General features: G+C 32.2%; 1 protein-coding gene across 5 annotated transcripts in view; it reads left to right on the top strand.

Annotated features, from left to right (window-relative positions):
* CSMD3 (CUB and Sushi multiple domains 3) overlaps positions 1–16843 on the top strand; it is a 1246643-nt gene that overhangs the window by 1132512 nt on the left and 97288 nt on the right. For all 5 annotated transcript variants that reach the window (XM_032316321.1, XM_032316320.1, XM_032316319.1 and 2 more), the window contains 4 exons: positions 3242–3451; positions 7078–7266; positions 8009–8186; positions 9001–9146. In XM_032316321.1, the coding sequence (XP_032172212.1) occupies positions 3242–3451; positions 7078–7266; positions 8009–8186; positions 9001–9146 (723 nt within the window). The remainder of the gene's footprint in view (positions 1–3241; positions 3452–7077; positions 7267–8008; positions 8187–9000; positions 9147–16843) is intronic.

Genomic DNA, 16843 nt, shown 5'->3' with positions numbered 1-16843 from the left:
CACAAATTATAGTTTACTTTGAGATTGCCTATAGTTATATAAATTGAGGAGTGAAATTTGAATTGCCTGAGCCAAATTTGGTTGCTGAAATCAAATATCTTTCACTTGAAGTACTAGGATAATTAAAGAGATATGGGCCTTTTCTAACTTCGTAGTTAGATAGCAGGTAGACAGGTAACTTTCTGATATTTTTCAGTTGATTTGTATGGATTTATTCTGATTTCGATGTATGTGGCAATAGTAAATTCAATGTGATTTTTGTGTATATTCCTTTTTATAACTCTCTTCTTGTTATTATAACCAAGTGGTGTGTGTGTGTGTGTGTGTGTGTGTGTGTGTGTATAAAATAGTTTCTAGTAATTTATCAAATTTATCTAATATTCATTCCAAATAAATAAGATTTTACATTTAAAAGTAGTACAAATTTCTAATGATGGGTTTAAATACCTATGTAGATGTAATGCTTTCTAATTTTAATAATATAATTATCAGTTTTGGGTATATTGCATTATATGTATAACATTTCATGGATTCTTTCTCACTCTTCTATCACTAATATATTCTCTTGCAGCTTCATATCCTTTGGGTTTGTATATGCATAACTAGAAGTGCTAGATGGAAGAAAGTCTTATTTATTAAATCACTGAAGATGAGGATGAATAGATTCCTTGAACCACACAAAACCTGGTGGATTTAGAGCAATTAAGAAATTATGTACTATCTCACTTATTGAGGACTGAATTCAGCACCTTATTACCCAAAACCATCTATGAATTAAGCTTATATTTAAATAAATATGAATTAAAATTCATATTTAAATATTTTACATAATTAAATATTTTACATAAATTCACAGAAAACTAGTTTTGACATTTCCTTCTGAGTACATGTTATACTCCAAGTACTATGCTAAATGGGAATAAAATGCATAGTGAAACAGACTTTGTATCTTTCCCCAGATAAGTTATAGTCATGATGAGGCAACAGGTTGTCAAATATGCTATTTAATAAACTAGAATAGATTACAGGACTGTAATTAGTACAGACATCCAGGAAATGGATGCCTTATCCAGGAAATGCAGAAAAGTCTTGCTAGAGGAAGTAATTCCTAAATTGTGATTTTGTAGATAAGTAAAAGCCCAACAAAGAGGGTCCAACTGTGGGGAACTGAAAAGAAATTATTGGTAAACAGAGTGACACATGGAAAGATGCAGATGAAAACTGAAGAAATTCAACCAACCTGAATGCAGTTTGGCCGGAGGTTTTGGGAAAACAGGAAGCCACAGAAAGATGTTGGAGGACTTTCTAATGAGGATTATCCTGGTTACTACATAATTGTGCTTACTTTGAAGTTATAGTCAAATTCTATGTCTATTCACTGAATAACAATACTGATATAAATGAGTAAGAGATTTGAACTTGTGTGGTTATTCTTATGTGTCTTTTACCAGCCACTCAAGAGGGCTCATCCCATGTTGCTTATGGAGCTAACTGAATTATTTTATTTTATATTTTTAAAGGTTTTATTTACTTATTTGTCAGAGAGAGACAGAGCACAAGCAAAGGGGAGGCAGGCAGAGGGAGAAGAAGCAGGATCCCTGCTGAGCAAAGGGCCAGACACAGGACTCAATCATAGGACCCTGGGATCAAGCCTGAGCAAAAGGCAGAAGCTTAATTGAGCCACCAGGCATCCCCAATTGAATTATTTTAAAATAAATTATTAAACATATTTTCAGTAGAGTCATCATATCATTTTCAACTTACCTCTCATTAATACTTCCTTGATTTTAGAAAAACTGAGTTCATTAAAATTAGAAATAATACACATCTCTATTTTAAAAATGAAAACATAAAAGACAATTTCTGATTTGATTACATTTAAGTAATACCATTGTTCTCTGAGTTTTGGTTGATCAAAAATTAGTTCTACTCTATTTCAAAAAAATAGTTTGTAATTTTTGAAAAGAATATTGAGTACATATCAAAAATTAAAGAAGTATTCTCTTGTGTCTGTAAGACATTTATTGACAAGATAATTTGTGAAAAGGAGGCTTGGGAAATTTTTGGAAAGAAATATGCAATTCTTGGAGCCTCCCATATTAGGATAGCTTGTTCAAATTTCTAAGAAATTTGTATAATTTTACAGAAACCTGATTTATATTTTAAATCCTATTCCCAGTGTTTCCCAAATGTATTTGCCCATGGAAATCTTTTCGCATGTAACAAAAAGTTTTTGTAGAACTCTTTTTCCAGTAACAAAATGTGACTTTAGTTGAGAACTCTATTGTCGTTATCAAAAGCAAGAGTCCAAGAGCCAAGAGTGCCTGAGTTTGAATTTCAGGTCTTTTAGGTCGTTGTATAATCTAGTGTATTACTTAGCTTCTCTGTGCCTCGGTTTCTTTATTTTCATGAGTAACTGTGAACATTAAATAAATAACGTGTATAAACACTTAAAGTGTCTAGCAAACAATAAATGCCAGATTTTATTATTAACAATTTGGAGAATGATAGGTGGAAAAAATCCCCTGAGTCACTAAAATTGAATATTAATTAGGTAAGCATACCTCAACGAGGCTCTCATTTTATATTTCCCATCTAGAAACATTTCACTATCTCGTATTTTTGTTATGTTTATATAAATTTTGAGACTATTGCAATATTATAGCATATAGCAATGATCACTAGATTTTACTAGAATAATTATATAAAAATTAGCATTATCTTCTTATAAACTAGTAAAAGAACACATTTATAAATTACATGCCTCTAATGCTATATTGGGGAAGTTAATGTATCCCCCATAGAGGAATGGCTAATTTCTAATGGAATTGTGGAATCGTATTATGTTAGTAAATGAAAACTTTTTAATCATATTTTGGCCTCAAATTGGACAAATACACCAAATGGTTTTTTTACCTCTAAAAATTGTTTAATCCAATTTTAAATGGTATCAAAGAGCAAGAAAACCACCTTTTTGGTTAGTTTTATTATGGTGACATTATAGCAAAATGAGATTCCCCTATGACAACTAGTGAGCATTTGAGAGCAGTATTCTATTACTTTGACCCAAGACAAAGCTAGTTTCCTGGCAAAGGGCAAACCCATGGCCCAGACCTTGAGAATATGCCTCGTGACCTACATGGAAACATATATATCTACATTAATGGGATTGTGTGTATAAGTGCGTGCATATTCAATTGGATAAATCAATAAAGTAGTATTGTTTGCTTTTCTTCTTTAGGTGTACATCTCCAGTTTGTCAATTTTTCTACAGAAACCATACATGATTATTTGGAAGTAAGAAGTGGATCCTCCGAAACTAGTACTGTTATTGGCCGGCTTAGTGGTCCTCAAATACCATCTTCCCTGTTTAGTACTACTCATGAAACCAGTTTGTATTTTCACAGTGACTATTCACAAAACAAACAAGGGTTCCACATTGTATACCAAGGTGAGAGGTTTAACAAAAAGTGGAAGCTCATTTCGCTCCAAATCAGCTATTAGCAATTTAACTAACTCTAAGTATTTTCTATATTGTGTTTTAGAAAGCCTAAACCAAAGGCAAGGCTAAATTAGGAAGATTTTGTTTTTTTATAATGCAATTTTCAGGCAACTGTATTGGGAAAATGATGTCTTTCTGAGGCCTTGAAAAATTCTAACCATGAAAAAACGATTGAATTAGTATTAATACACAATTAAATTAAGCAAGCCAAGGCAAGGCAAACTGGATATCAAAGATTTATCTTTGTTTTTCTATTGAAATAAGTGTATTCAAAATATCTTGCAGTACTCATATATTCTGTGTAAAATTTTCTTTTGCTTTATAATGATAGAATAATATGACATTCTTTCATTCTATTCTATTTCCATGAAAATATAAAATAAATACTTTGACAAGACTTTTATCTCTTTTATTTTAATTTTTTTTAAAGATTTTTAAAATTATTTGACCGACAGAGATCACAAGTAGGCAGAGAGGCAGGCAGAGAGAGAGGAAGGGAAGCAGGCTCCCTGCCAAGCAGAAAGCCCAATGTAGGGCTTGATCCCAGGACCCCAGGATCATGACCTGAGCTGAAGGCAGAGACTTTAACCCACTGAGCCTCCCGGGCATCCGGATTTTTATCTCTTTTGAATAGACTCTGACTCTCCAGATTCAATCTCAAGTAGATTAGAGCTCCACTCCATTTCTTCATTTGCGTAGTATAGTTAATAATAGTACCTCCCAGATTGTTTTTAACTTTATATGATGAAATTAATGTAAAATATATGACATGAAGTATACTATTATTAGGTATTCAGAGCATTTTAGGTATTTTTATGATTATATTATTTCAGATTTTAAAAGTCTAGGACTTTTAAACTTTTAAGACTAAAATTAAACATTTAAAGTTATGATGATTTTTTATGCAATGTAGTTCCAATGACTGCAACTTTTAATCAAATAACATTTAATTGCATCTCTGCCATAATTACTAAAAGATTTTATGAGAATGTGATACTTTTGAATGTGAGCTACACAAGAACAGGCATCTTTGTCTTATGTGTCAATATATCTCAAGGGCTACAAAGTAAGAACACAATAAATATTTGCTGAATAAAAGCATATACCCAGAAGGAAATTTAAGAGTAGCTAAAATAGATGTCTTAAATTCCAACTACATGGGTCTAAAATAATTATAATTTGCATTATGCTTGAATACATTACTTAAGAACACAATATCACACATCATCATTTACATAAAATAGAAGTAATTTCTGCCACCTCTCAGTATGGAATCAACCATGTTCCCAAGGAATTTAATTATTTCAAAAACAATTGGGCAATGGATTAAGTTTCTTATTTGCTGCCAGAAGACTTGGAGCTATATTTGTGGTCCTTCTCTAGCAGGTGTTCATGGCCTATGCCAAGCACCTTGTTATTTACTTTAAACCAGGCTTCATCTTTTTATCCTTCCCTCTTTTTCCTTCTGCCTCTCAAAATAATGCTCTTATTTGAATGATGTATAACTAGAATTTGAATTTTACTAACTGCCATTTCAGTCAATGTGCCTTAAAAAAAGATTCATTATTTATATAACAAATACATAAAAAATACAGGATTTTTATTGTTATTGAAATATTAATATTGTTGACATTATAGACATGTGTTACATCATTATAGCTCACTAGATATTATTTGTGAATTATATTTCATTTTAAAACTATCTATACTTTTACATATTTATATTATTGAGCTAATGGCATTTTTGAGAAATAAGTTAATTTATACAGATTCAAAGAATCATTACTTTTAGATGTTTTTGTGATCAGATTTTAAGAGCTTTCTGAATTTTGGAAAAATGTATATTATACAATCAAGTGTAACCTTAAACTGGAAAACTTCCTTCCAAAATTAATGTTATTACTGGCAGTCAGTTAAGTTCTGTATTGTATATGATATGGGGTGAGGACTTTTTCCTGAATATTTAAAATCTATTTCCTCTATTTCCTTATTAAACTAAAATACATAGGAGGGTAAAATGTTACAGAGTTCATTGCAGGATCATACATTTGTCTAGGTCTATCCTATTCAAAATTATCTAATTAACTAAACTTATTGTGATTGTCGTTTCACAATATATAGAAGTTAAATCATCATGTTGGAGACTTTAAACTCATGCAGCACTGTATGTTGATTGCATCTCAATAAAACTGGATAAAATCTGTTAAATGTGAATAAAACTTTGAAAGGGTTTGTTTAATAGAATGATATACTCTAACTCCTAAAAATCAAATGATACACATTTGTCTTAAATTGGAATGATGCCTTTGGTTTTGATTTTTTTTGTATGTGTGGAATATTAATTCAAATAAAAAAGATAGACTAAGGAAAAAAGCACTTAGTATCTTAAGGAAATTGTTAATTCTGAAATGTCTAGCTTAAAAATTTGAGTTATATATATATATATTTTTAAAAGATTTTATTTATTTATTTGCCAGAGATTACAAGTAAGTGGAGAGGCAGGTAGAGAGAGAGTGGGGAAGCAGGGTCCCTGCTGAGCAGAGAGCCCGATGCGGGGCTCGATCCCAGGACCCTGGGATCATGACCTGAGCCGAAGGTGGAGGCTTTAACCCACTGAGCCACCCAGGCACCCCTTGAGTTACATTTTAATAAACAATTTAAGGTTACTGATTCAACTGCAAATGCAATCTTTTGATTCGGGAAATTTAGAACTTAGTGGTTAATGGAAAATAGACTCTGATTGTTGGTAATTTAAACATTATTAATAATAATACAATTTTACTATTCTTGAAAACAAAGTCCCAAATAGTAATCATATTGGCATGAGCATATGAATAATTATACTGTTTATGACTTCAAAATTTATTTGGCAATATTCATTAAGTACCTACTATTTGAATGGACAAGGCCTTTAGTTCACAGTGATAAACAAAACAGGAGCTTTGATTTCACACAGAACAAGAGGGATATGAACAAATAAGCACATAGTTCTACTACTATGCTAAAAATATCATGATAACCGAAGTACAAAATTTGTATTAGAAGAAAACTTATTTCCTAATACTTCATATTTATTAAATAATTTATTTGGAGAAACCCAACAGAGGGATACTATAGTTTTTTGTTTTAGTTTTTGGTGGTTTTTTTTTTTGAGGAAAAAATAGTAAAAAACAAATTTAAAAAGACTCAGAATTAGGCTTATGCATATGCTTATTTTATTCTGCATACAGGCAATAAAACCAGGAAGCAACTGCATTCTACGTAAAGGAATCAAAATGTGTCAGATTAAAATTGTGGCTTTGAGAGTAGTTTACATTTTCATCAAAACTTATAATTTAGATAGATTGCATAAGAAACCGGATGCATTTTTATGAATTGTACTAACATTTTAAATATGAAAATTATAGACAAGAAGAAATTCATATCACACTGCCACTGACATCACTTATTATAAACCTGAATTACTATTTATAACCAAAGCAGCACTGCATCTATTTTGCAAGTTGCAAATAGTACCCATCTGTGGTCTTTCTGATATTCAGAAAGGAAATACGTCTTTCTCTTTCCCTTTCCAGCCTATCAGTTGCAAAGCTGTCCTGATCCACGCCCATTTCGAAATGGTTTTGTAATTGGCAATGATTTTACTGTGGGTCAAACCATTTCATTTGAATGTTTCCCTGGATACACACTAATTGGAAATTCAGCTCTTACTTGCCTTCACGGAGTGAGTCGTAATTGGAATCATCCACTTCCAAGGTGTGAAGGTATGCTTCTAATTTGAAGCTATGTTTTAGTTGATATCATCTGTGTTTAATAATTTTGGTCTTGGCACTCTTTTTTGTCATCTTCTTCAAATAGCATGCTAAATATACAGTCTTCTTTTCAGTTGAGAATTATAGTTAGTACCCATATCAAAATCCTTAAGGTTCCAAAATGAATAATTGATTTTATCATTATTGGCAGGATTTCCAACCTTCTCCATTGGAAGTAAGACTACAGTTCATTAACACTTTAGAGCTTCTCCTGTGTGTGTGTGTGTGTGTGTGTGTGTGTCTAGGTGGGTGCATGGGATTGTGTTTAATAATCATTCTTATGTAAGCCACTAATGCAGGTATTGCTACTGAATTTGGACTCATTTTCTCTAAAAATCCTTTTAAATTAAAAGAACTTAAATCTTTTATAAGGCTTTATATGTATACATGATATAAAGTAGAAGTTGAACAGTGTATGTATTGATAAAGTATTTGAGAAAAAGGAAGAAAATCTAATTTACTAATCTATGAATAAATAATAATAACTATGTAACATACCACATATTGAAAAATAAATAAAAGCAGACTACATATTGTTCATGGTTGCCAACGTAATTTTATATATCTTAACTGAGGTAAGAACATAATATAAATGTATTTAATGCTGCTAAGTGTTATGAAATGTTTGCTCTTTTCCTCTATGATCAGTTTATTGTCATTTTATTTTAATAATTTTTTTGTATTATTTCTGTAGCTCTTTGTGGAGGAAATATAACTGCAATGAATGGCACCATTTATTCTCCTGGCTATCCTGATGAATATCCTAACTTTCAAGACTGTTTTTGGCTTGTGAGAGTACCCCCTGGGAATGGAATCTACATCAATTTTACTGTCCTTCAAACAGAACCAATCTATGATTTCATTACTGTATGGTAAGCCAGGACCATTGTTATTGATTGATTCAACTATATATAACAGTGAAACTAGGTAGGAATGGAAATATATCACAGTCCTTTACAAATTGTCATCCCATCTGAAATTTGAATTGGTGTGAGTAACTGAGGGTGACAGTATGTATTTTGTAGAACGAGACAAACAAGAGAAACAGGTTTTGACTCATTTGCCCATGAAGCAGCTACACAGACCAAAGGTTTTGTGGGTTAAAAAAGATGTTAAATTTATTATTAAATTAATGTGCAAAGTTCTCTATTTAGAAAACCAGTGATATTTAAGGACCTAAGTTCAAATCATAATAATTTAATATGATTGAATTTCTGTCATTATAATTTGTTATAAAATATATTTGCATTATAATTATCCTGTTAATGAAACATTTTTATTTAAAAGCGTATTATAAAGAAAATCTCTGAATTAATTATTGACAGCTGGTTACCTGAACTACGGGATGAGTTCAAGAGTCCTTCAAAATTTAACCATCTCTGATTTTCAAGATTGTTTTGAAGAAACTAAAAGGAGGGCAAATTCAAGCATTTGGGACCTTATGGGTTGTGTTCAAAACACCAGGGGCAATGGAACTGATTATAACAAATATGCGTGCCTTTCATTACCCACCCAAAAACATAATGTTCCAGTATGATTTGGCCCTAATCATTGGTTATTTCATCTATTGCCTCTTTGCCATTTCATATGTAATACTTTCTTTAAACCTTGTGCAAAACTCTCTTAAAAAAAAAAAAAAATCTCAATATCTCTTTCTCCCCTCCCTGCTCTGTCTCTCTCTAATAGGGATGGACCAGACCAAAACTCACCTCAGATTGGACAATTCAGTGGCAATACAGCTTTGGAATCAGTCTATAGCACTTCAAATCAGATTCTAATCAAATTTCACAGTGATTTCACAACAAGTGGCTTTTTTGTGCTCAGTTACCACGGTTAGTATTATCTAAGAGTTTCTATTTTATTTGGCACTATTTCAATTTAAAATTGTCCTGGAAAAATTGAGTGTAATATATATTTTACCAATGATTGAAGAGGTATTAAAATTTGACACTTTTAAAAAATCATTTCAAACACATTTACTTGCAAAGAATAACCTCTTTTAAGCGTTTAGGGACATTAAAATGTGAGCAAATGGAAATAGGAAATAAATCAGTCAGTAATTACTCAGTAGAAAATAATCATTTTTGTGCAGAAACCAATAAAAGAGAACCAGCTGTTCATATTTTATTGCATGTAATTTTGAGACATCAATAGATTTTTCATACAAAATGTTTAATCTATTCAACCTACTGTGAGTCTTTCTAAAAATAGCATCCAATATCTTTATGCTTTAGATCATATTACTCATTCATTTATACTCTTATTTCAAAACTGTATCTATTCTAGAATTTTACACTTTTAAGTGACTATTCCAGATCATTAAGTTCATAGCTTTTACTCCCGTGAAATAATTTACGAGGAGTTTCAATTTTAATTCTTTTTATAGAATTATTCTGGGTCCTCTCTTCATAACATTAACCTTTTCAAAGAACATCCAGATGGTGCACAGAGCTTTTTAAAAAAATCTCCCCTTGTCTCAAATTGATTGTATTCTGTTATAAATAAGAAAATGTTTATTCCTAATGATACATCCTTTCTTATAAGACTTCTCAAAGGAGAAATATTGCCAGAGAAAAAGATGTGTGTGTGTGTGTGTGTGTGTGTGTGTGTGTGTTCATATAGAAAATAGAAGGATGACAGAATGTCATACACAAAATATGAAGTGGATTTATGTAGATATTTATATGAATGCATATATGTATATATTTTTTCTCATTCTAAAATATAGTTCACCTTACTTTTATAACGATTTTTGGGCCACTTATAATACAATGGAATTAGCTTAGAAAGGGAGATCCACTACTTATTTAGCACTTCGTTTTCCCGTTGACCTTGGACAAGTTACTCTTTGGCTTCCGCTTTCCTCAGTTGTAAAACAACATGGTGGGATTGCTGGCAGCCTTTATGAGAGACAATAGAGAAATCACTCCAATTACAGCAACACATTAGGTTGAACCACATGAAATAATTGGTTAAAAAATGCTGAATATTGACAGTTTTGTAGAGCTCAACCCATAGTGTTGTCATTATTACTATTATCAGCATTACATTGCAGAGGTTAGGAGAACTGGAGACAATGGATAAAATACAGTTACCATAATGCCCAACAGTAATGTTCCTTTCCTGACCTTGTCTTATCTGACGTTTTAGGTTTTCTAATAGAGGGCTGATCTTTATTTATGTTTATAATTGAAATTTCACAAAAAGGCACAATTGCCAGAGCCAAGAAAACCATAACATTTGAATCAACATCCCTGGGAATTTTACCTAAACCTTAAATAACCTTGGAATTTGAGGATATATCTAGGGCTCACGTTAAAAATTGACAGGTGTCTTATATTCCGCCAACCTTAGTAGGATAATTTTCCTGAAGTACTGCTTTCATTCTGACTCTCTTTTTCAAGATTGCGGGATGCCTACATTAAATCAAATTTAAAGCTACGCTATAATGCATTTCAATGAATCTTACTCCCCAGCGCTTACTCTGACTCCAGTCAGATTGGTTCTCCAGCTGTCTACTGAACATCCTTTCTTATATGATTTCATACTTATCTTCCGTTCTTTTTGTCTCCTCCTCTTAAGTCCCATTTCCTCCATTTCTTGACAATTTGAGCTCACAGGGATCACAACCATCTTCTCTATGATTGCACTTTCTCTTCCCCAAATTTGAGAACTTATTACAGCATGGTGTATTGTTTTATAAGTCTCATGAGTTTAATCATAGGCAGTACATTTTTGAGGACACAGATCACATTTATGCTTCTTAACCTTTTTTCATTCATACTACTGACTGATTATATTTTAGTCTTACAGTGGAAAGAGTTCAAAATCTTTTTAAAATAGTTTAATGGATTTTATTTGAGCTGTATTACAACTTTTTAAAGATTATTTTATGATCAGGTAGATGCATGCATTTCCCTTCACAGAAACAAAAAGAAAACCAGGGAGGTAATGCACTATTTAACACTGTTAAGCGGATTAAGTGTACCTAAGCTTAGAATGGTTTACTCCCTAACTCCCTAACTTTAAACTCTATTACCAATTTAATAGGTCCTTGTGTTATGCTGTACAGTAAGTCAGAAGTAGTTTTCTTAGGACTTGTGTATTTATTTTATAAATTTGACAGATCAATCTTTTCACATACTTTCCTAAAGGTCACACTGATCATTTAGGCTTTATTTATTAACGTGTTTTTAATATCTTTGAAAAGAGAAAAAAATGCATTTCTTTTCTCCCAACCTGACTTCGTTTATGAGATCCAGCCAGCCATCTGTCTTTTATAAAACATCACCTTCATAAAGCCTTTCATGATCAAAAATAACATTCATAAAAAGCTTTGAAAAATGAAAGTTCTGTGCAATGAAAAAATAGGACAGGTGTAAATGTTGAGGCACTTTATCTCAGATATCATACTTCTTTTTTTTATCTAAGAAAGTGTTTTTGTCTCTGTATTGCTGGGATTGTAATTTCCTAATGTAAGAGCTAAATTTTCTTGATATCTGCTGTAGAGTTAAAATGAGTTTAGCTTGTAATAAATATTAACAATATTCAGTCCTCATCAGTGACTTCTTAAAAGTAAGTTACACAAAACCTGTCTTAAAGAGATAAAACAAAACACAACCCTTTCTTAAATGCATTGTGTTTGCAGACTGTGACTTTCCACATTAGTCACTAGAATAGTGATAGCTACCATTTACTGAAAACTTAATATGCTGGGTTCTCTGCTAGCTATTTCTCATGTATTATTGCTAATTTTTGTAATAGTTCTGCAAGATAAGTATTATTATCCCCATTTTAATAATGTAAGAACTGAAAGAAAAAAAATTAACCTACATAAAGCTAGAGAACTAAGAGAAGAGCTGCCGAATTCAAAATAGGTCCATATGACTCCATAAATAATGTCTTAAATAATGTCTTAATGTCTTAAATAATGACAACAGCACTGGCAATAAAAATATCTAAAATATAAAGAGTTCTTACAGAATAGCAGGCAATGTCCCAAGCTGGTAATTTTGAACACATATATTATCCTTAATGGCCTATAAATCTAATTTTCCTTAAAAATTTGGAAAAAGTGCTTTTAATTTTTAGCGAGATGATGTCATCTCACTTTCTAGGAAGTGCCCCTTCTAATTAAAACCTTGCACTTCAAACTTTGTAGTGCTTCTCTTCTTCATGACCTACAAGTTCACAACCATAAGTAGATTATTTGCAACTTGGTATGTTGTTTGTGGTTTCCAGAATGTGGTAAGGACACTGTGTGAAAAGAAGATAATTTTTATTGGGAGTCTGATTTACAGCAGCCAAAACAACAAGGAGACTATAGCATAATCAGATTGTATATTTATTCCTTTAAAGCAGAAGGTATCATTTTCATGTTTAAATCTATTATCCCGGCACTGCTTTTTCTATCAGAATGTTAGAGAACTTAAATTTATATACAGAAGACTTTCTAAGTAAGCACAATTTATAATATGATTTAATTTATGTCATCCATTGTTTTCCAGTGTTTTTATCCATTGGCATCTCTTCTGTGAAAGAATGAGTTGAATAAATATTGACTTCCAGATTATTTTTAAGAAGTCATGTTTAAAAGGCTTGTAATAACTTTTAGGTCATCTTTTAAGTTTATGTTGCTTTTACAATAAATGCTGTATTTAGGGAAAGTATATTTAACTCTACAAAGTCTCATTCTAAAAGAGACTGCTGCAGGTATAAGGACACATTTTATATAAAACATAAATCACTGCTGCTTTGAACTGTGTGACCCCTTTGCCTCACACAACCTAAAGACCTGACCTCCTTTCATATATCAGTAGATAGAGCATGGAACTCATAAAGTGTTTCATTGTTTGATATCTAGAGAGCATAGGGGTATGGACATCATTCAATTTTATATATATATATATATATATATATATATATATATATATATATATATATATAAAATGTGAAGAAACTAAAAAATTAAACTGGTGAAACTGTTATGAGGAAAAGGTAATACCATTTACTGTTACTTAAATGACTAGTGATAACTTAAATGCCTAAAATCATGCCAAAACTGCTTAATATATTTTGACATTTGGCTCCATGTGCACATCCATTCATATCTTATGGCATTTATTTTGTACCATGTCTTACTGTCAGTCCCCTCCAACCAAAGTCCATCAGGAACACCTTTCAGTTAAACAAAATTGCATGTATTTGCTCACCATAATGAGTGAGACAACACGCCACATACTGACATCCCAGTAGGAGAGTATTAGGAGAGACTTGTTAAAGGATTTGGGCTGTGCAAGATAGTTCTGGAAGGGTTCAAGGAACCATGCTTTATTTCTAGGCTGGGTGTTGTTACAAAATTGGAGCAGTTCTATGACTGGGTATCTTTTTCTTTTTTAAAGATTTTGTTTATTTATTTGACACAGAGAGAGAGAGCTCAAACAGGGAACTTTAGGCAGAGGGAGAGGGAGCAGCACCCAATATGGGACTCATCCCAGGAACCGAGGATCATAACCTGAGCCAAAGGCAGACGCATCCAACTGAGCCACCCAGGTGCCCCTGTAATTGGGTATCTGATACATTTTTTTTCCCCCTAGAAGATGGAAGGAGTGGAACCTTCCTACAATAATATTTGGTATGGAAACAACATTTACTCATAATTAGCTGACATAGAAGGGTCTTGGTCATTTTGGCAGTTGGGACAGTGTTCTTGTTTTTAATTGTGCTCAGACATAATTATGGAAAGGTCTTCTTTTTGTCTTGTTCAAACAAGGTCAAAGAATAATCATGTCTGATGCTAGTTGTTAGTGAAATTGTTTATGGTCAACAGTAGTAAATCAAAGCCTATCAGAGCCAGGCCAATTCTAAACTGAGAACACACCTGAGCTGTCTTGTCTTGCTTTTTCTTATCTCTTTTCTTTTATCTCTTTTCTCTCCTTTTCTTTTCCTTTCTCTTCTCTCTTCTCTTTTCTTTCTCTTCTTTTCAATAAACACAGTAGTTTATGATCGTTAAAGATAGCATTAGATTGTTCCTTTACAATCAAAAGCAAACCAAACTATAGTGATGAAGAGGAAAGGGAAAACAGAGACTGACAAAGGTCAAATGGATATTGCTGACGTGCTCACTCTGTTATCTACTGATCTTATCTACTGATGTTATCTACTGATACGCCAACCAGCATTGGTGTATAATTTTTCAGATTTTAATGAGCTCAGCAGTAAAGCAAGATAATTTCAATGAGCTATCTGAATATGAGGAAGTGAATTCATGAAGCAGATATTGAAACTTTTTAATAGATAATTCAGATTTCCAATAGCTTTGTTTGCTATACTTCTGTTACTCCATCTCTAGGGAAATACCAAGTAATTTCTTATTGATCCTTTTCTAATGATGGGGACTTTCTTGGTCTCAACTCTAAATCTAGGTATGAATCATTTGCTCTTGATTTCTAAGATTCTCCCATATATAGTCAGAGAAAGAAATTGACTGTATAATATTAATGGAGCAAAAGTGATATTTGTAAGTAATTTTAGAAGTGCTGAAACTTACCTATATGGTTCATGTCAACTTGTTAGCAGATTTTCTCCAAAATGGAAAAAAAAAAAACTGTTTATCATTTTTATCTCTTAATTAGAACTCAGGGAGCTTTTTATTTTAAACACTCCTAACTCTTCTTTCAGTGGAGCTGTTTAAACTTGCTTTACATAACTTTTGAATGAAAATTGATAAAATTATGTAACTGAATGAACATGTAATCATCAATGCTTTTCCTCCTCCAAATCTCTCCCAAACCATGAAATTATCATACTTGACTTAATCTGAGTCACCATTAGTCATTGTAGAGAGCTTAGAATTTATACTGGAACAAAAAATTATTTTTTTCCTCTTTAAGAGATACCATGTTGGTACTTGGCAGAAAGGTTGCACACTTGAATTTTTTTGGTTTAGAGAAAGAATGGCAGTTCCCAGTGTTCTGTGTTGTCTTTTTTGAAGAAGCTTTAATAGCCCAGTTGAACTGAAGTAGATAAATGTAGCATCCTTTTCTGGAATTGGATTGGATGTTTCATTGCAACAAAAATAAGAAATTAAAAATAGCTGAAAAATATTGCCAGAATTAAACTCTAAAGCAATTTCAAGAACAAAATCTGTTGAACCAGGAACCAGAGATCTGTGTACATTTGAACCAAAACATGGCACTATTTAAGCAATAGTCATCCTCAAAAAAATACTGACATATAGGGATGCCTGGGTGGCTCCGTTGGTTAAACGTCTGACTGTTGATCTCAGGGTTGTGAATTCAAGCCCTGCATTGGACACCATGCTGAGTGTGGAGCCTACATTAAAAAAAAAAAAAAAAAGTTACTGACATATAGAATATGATGCCCTAATATAACTATTAAATATTAAATGGTAGTTTCAAATTGAATGGAATGTCAATTAAAATGATTCTTCTAAAAAGAATAGATTTAAATCAAAGGTATATTTTTCAATGTATAAATAATCTGTTACACAGCTTTTTCATTAATGGTCATAACTATGAAGGTGCTTCTAAATAGAATAATCCATGAAAACACGGACTCAAATATACATTCTACCTGTAACTCGATATGTGGCTTTGTGTACCTCACCTCACTTCTCTAAGGCCTTTTTTTTCTCCTTTCAACACAAGAGCAGACTGAGTGATTTCGCAAGTAACTTCCAGGTCAATCTATGGTACTGAATCATGCAGTATTGGGGTTCATCCTAGAGCTGTTTATTTTCTTCCAAAGTAACAAAAGCCTATACAATATAGAGGTTGTGATATTGCTTTAATTCAATTAGTGATTATATATATTGAATATGATATATTATATATAATTATATTGAATAATTGATATGATTAATATATATTGAATATGATTTCCAGAGCACTGTAATAGCAGTATTAAGACCAAGACACATAAAACAATATACATGACTATAGAATGTGTCGCTGAAGCTAAGAAATTTCTATTACAGTGTAGTGTACATCAGTGTAAAACAAATAAGGAATCTCAGCATTTTCGAATCTCCAACCTAAATCACAACAGAAACAAAGTGAATAGTCTGATGTGTCCTGGGAAATCACATGGGCAGTAGCCCTTTGAATGACATCAGGGTTTGGAGAAAAGTCATGTTAGATTGAGATGATATGTGTCCAGGGCACAACTGTAATCAAAGCAGCCATGCTCCTGTTAACCTTTGCCAAACAGAGAATGCACTCTCCCTTTGAAATCATAATATGTGTCTGGTGCAGTTCTAAGCACTTTACAATATATTAACTCAATCTTAGCTTTATGTTTATTTTGCAGTTGAGAAAACTGAAGCACAGAGTCTGAGCAGTTTACCTGAGGTCATAGAGCTAACAAGTACCAGAGCCAAGATTAGAATACAGACAGTCAGCTTCCAGAATAAAAACTAGATCAGCCTGCCCTGTGCACACAAGTATTTACTCACCAACACAAAATGAGAATATATTTTTCTTCCCAGTGATGTTGATTGGTTTGATAA

This window comes from Mustela erminea, chromosome 16 (assembly GCF_009829155.1).
Source record: "Mustela erminea isolate mMusErm1 chromosome 16, mMusErm1.Pri, whole genome shotgun sequence".
Classification (NCBI taxonomy): Eukaryota; Metazoa; Chordata; class Mammalia; order Carnivora; family Mustelidae; genus Mustela; species Mustela erminea.
The sequence above is the reverse complement of the archived record's forward strand: the minus strand, read 5'-3'. Positions and strand labels throughout refer to the sequence as shown.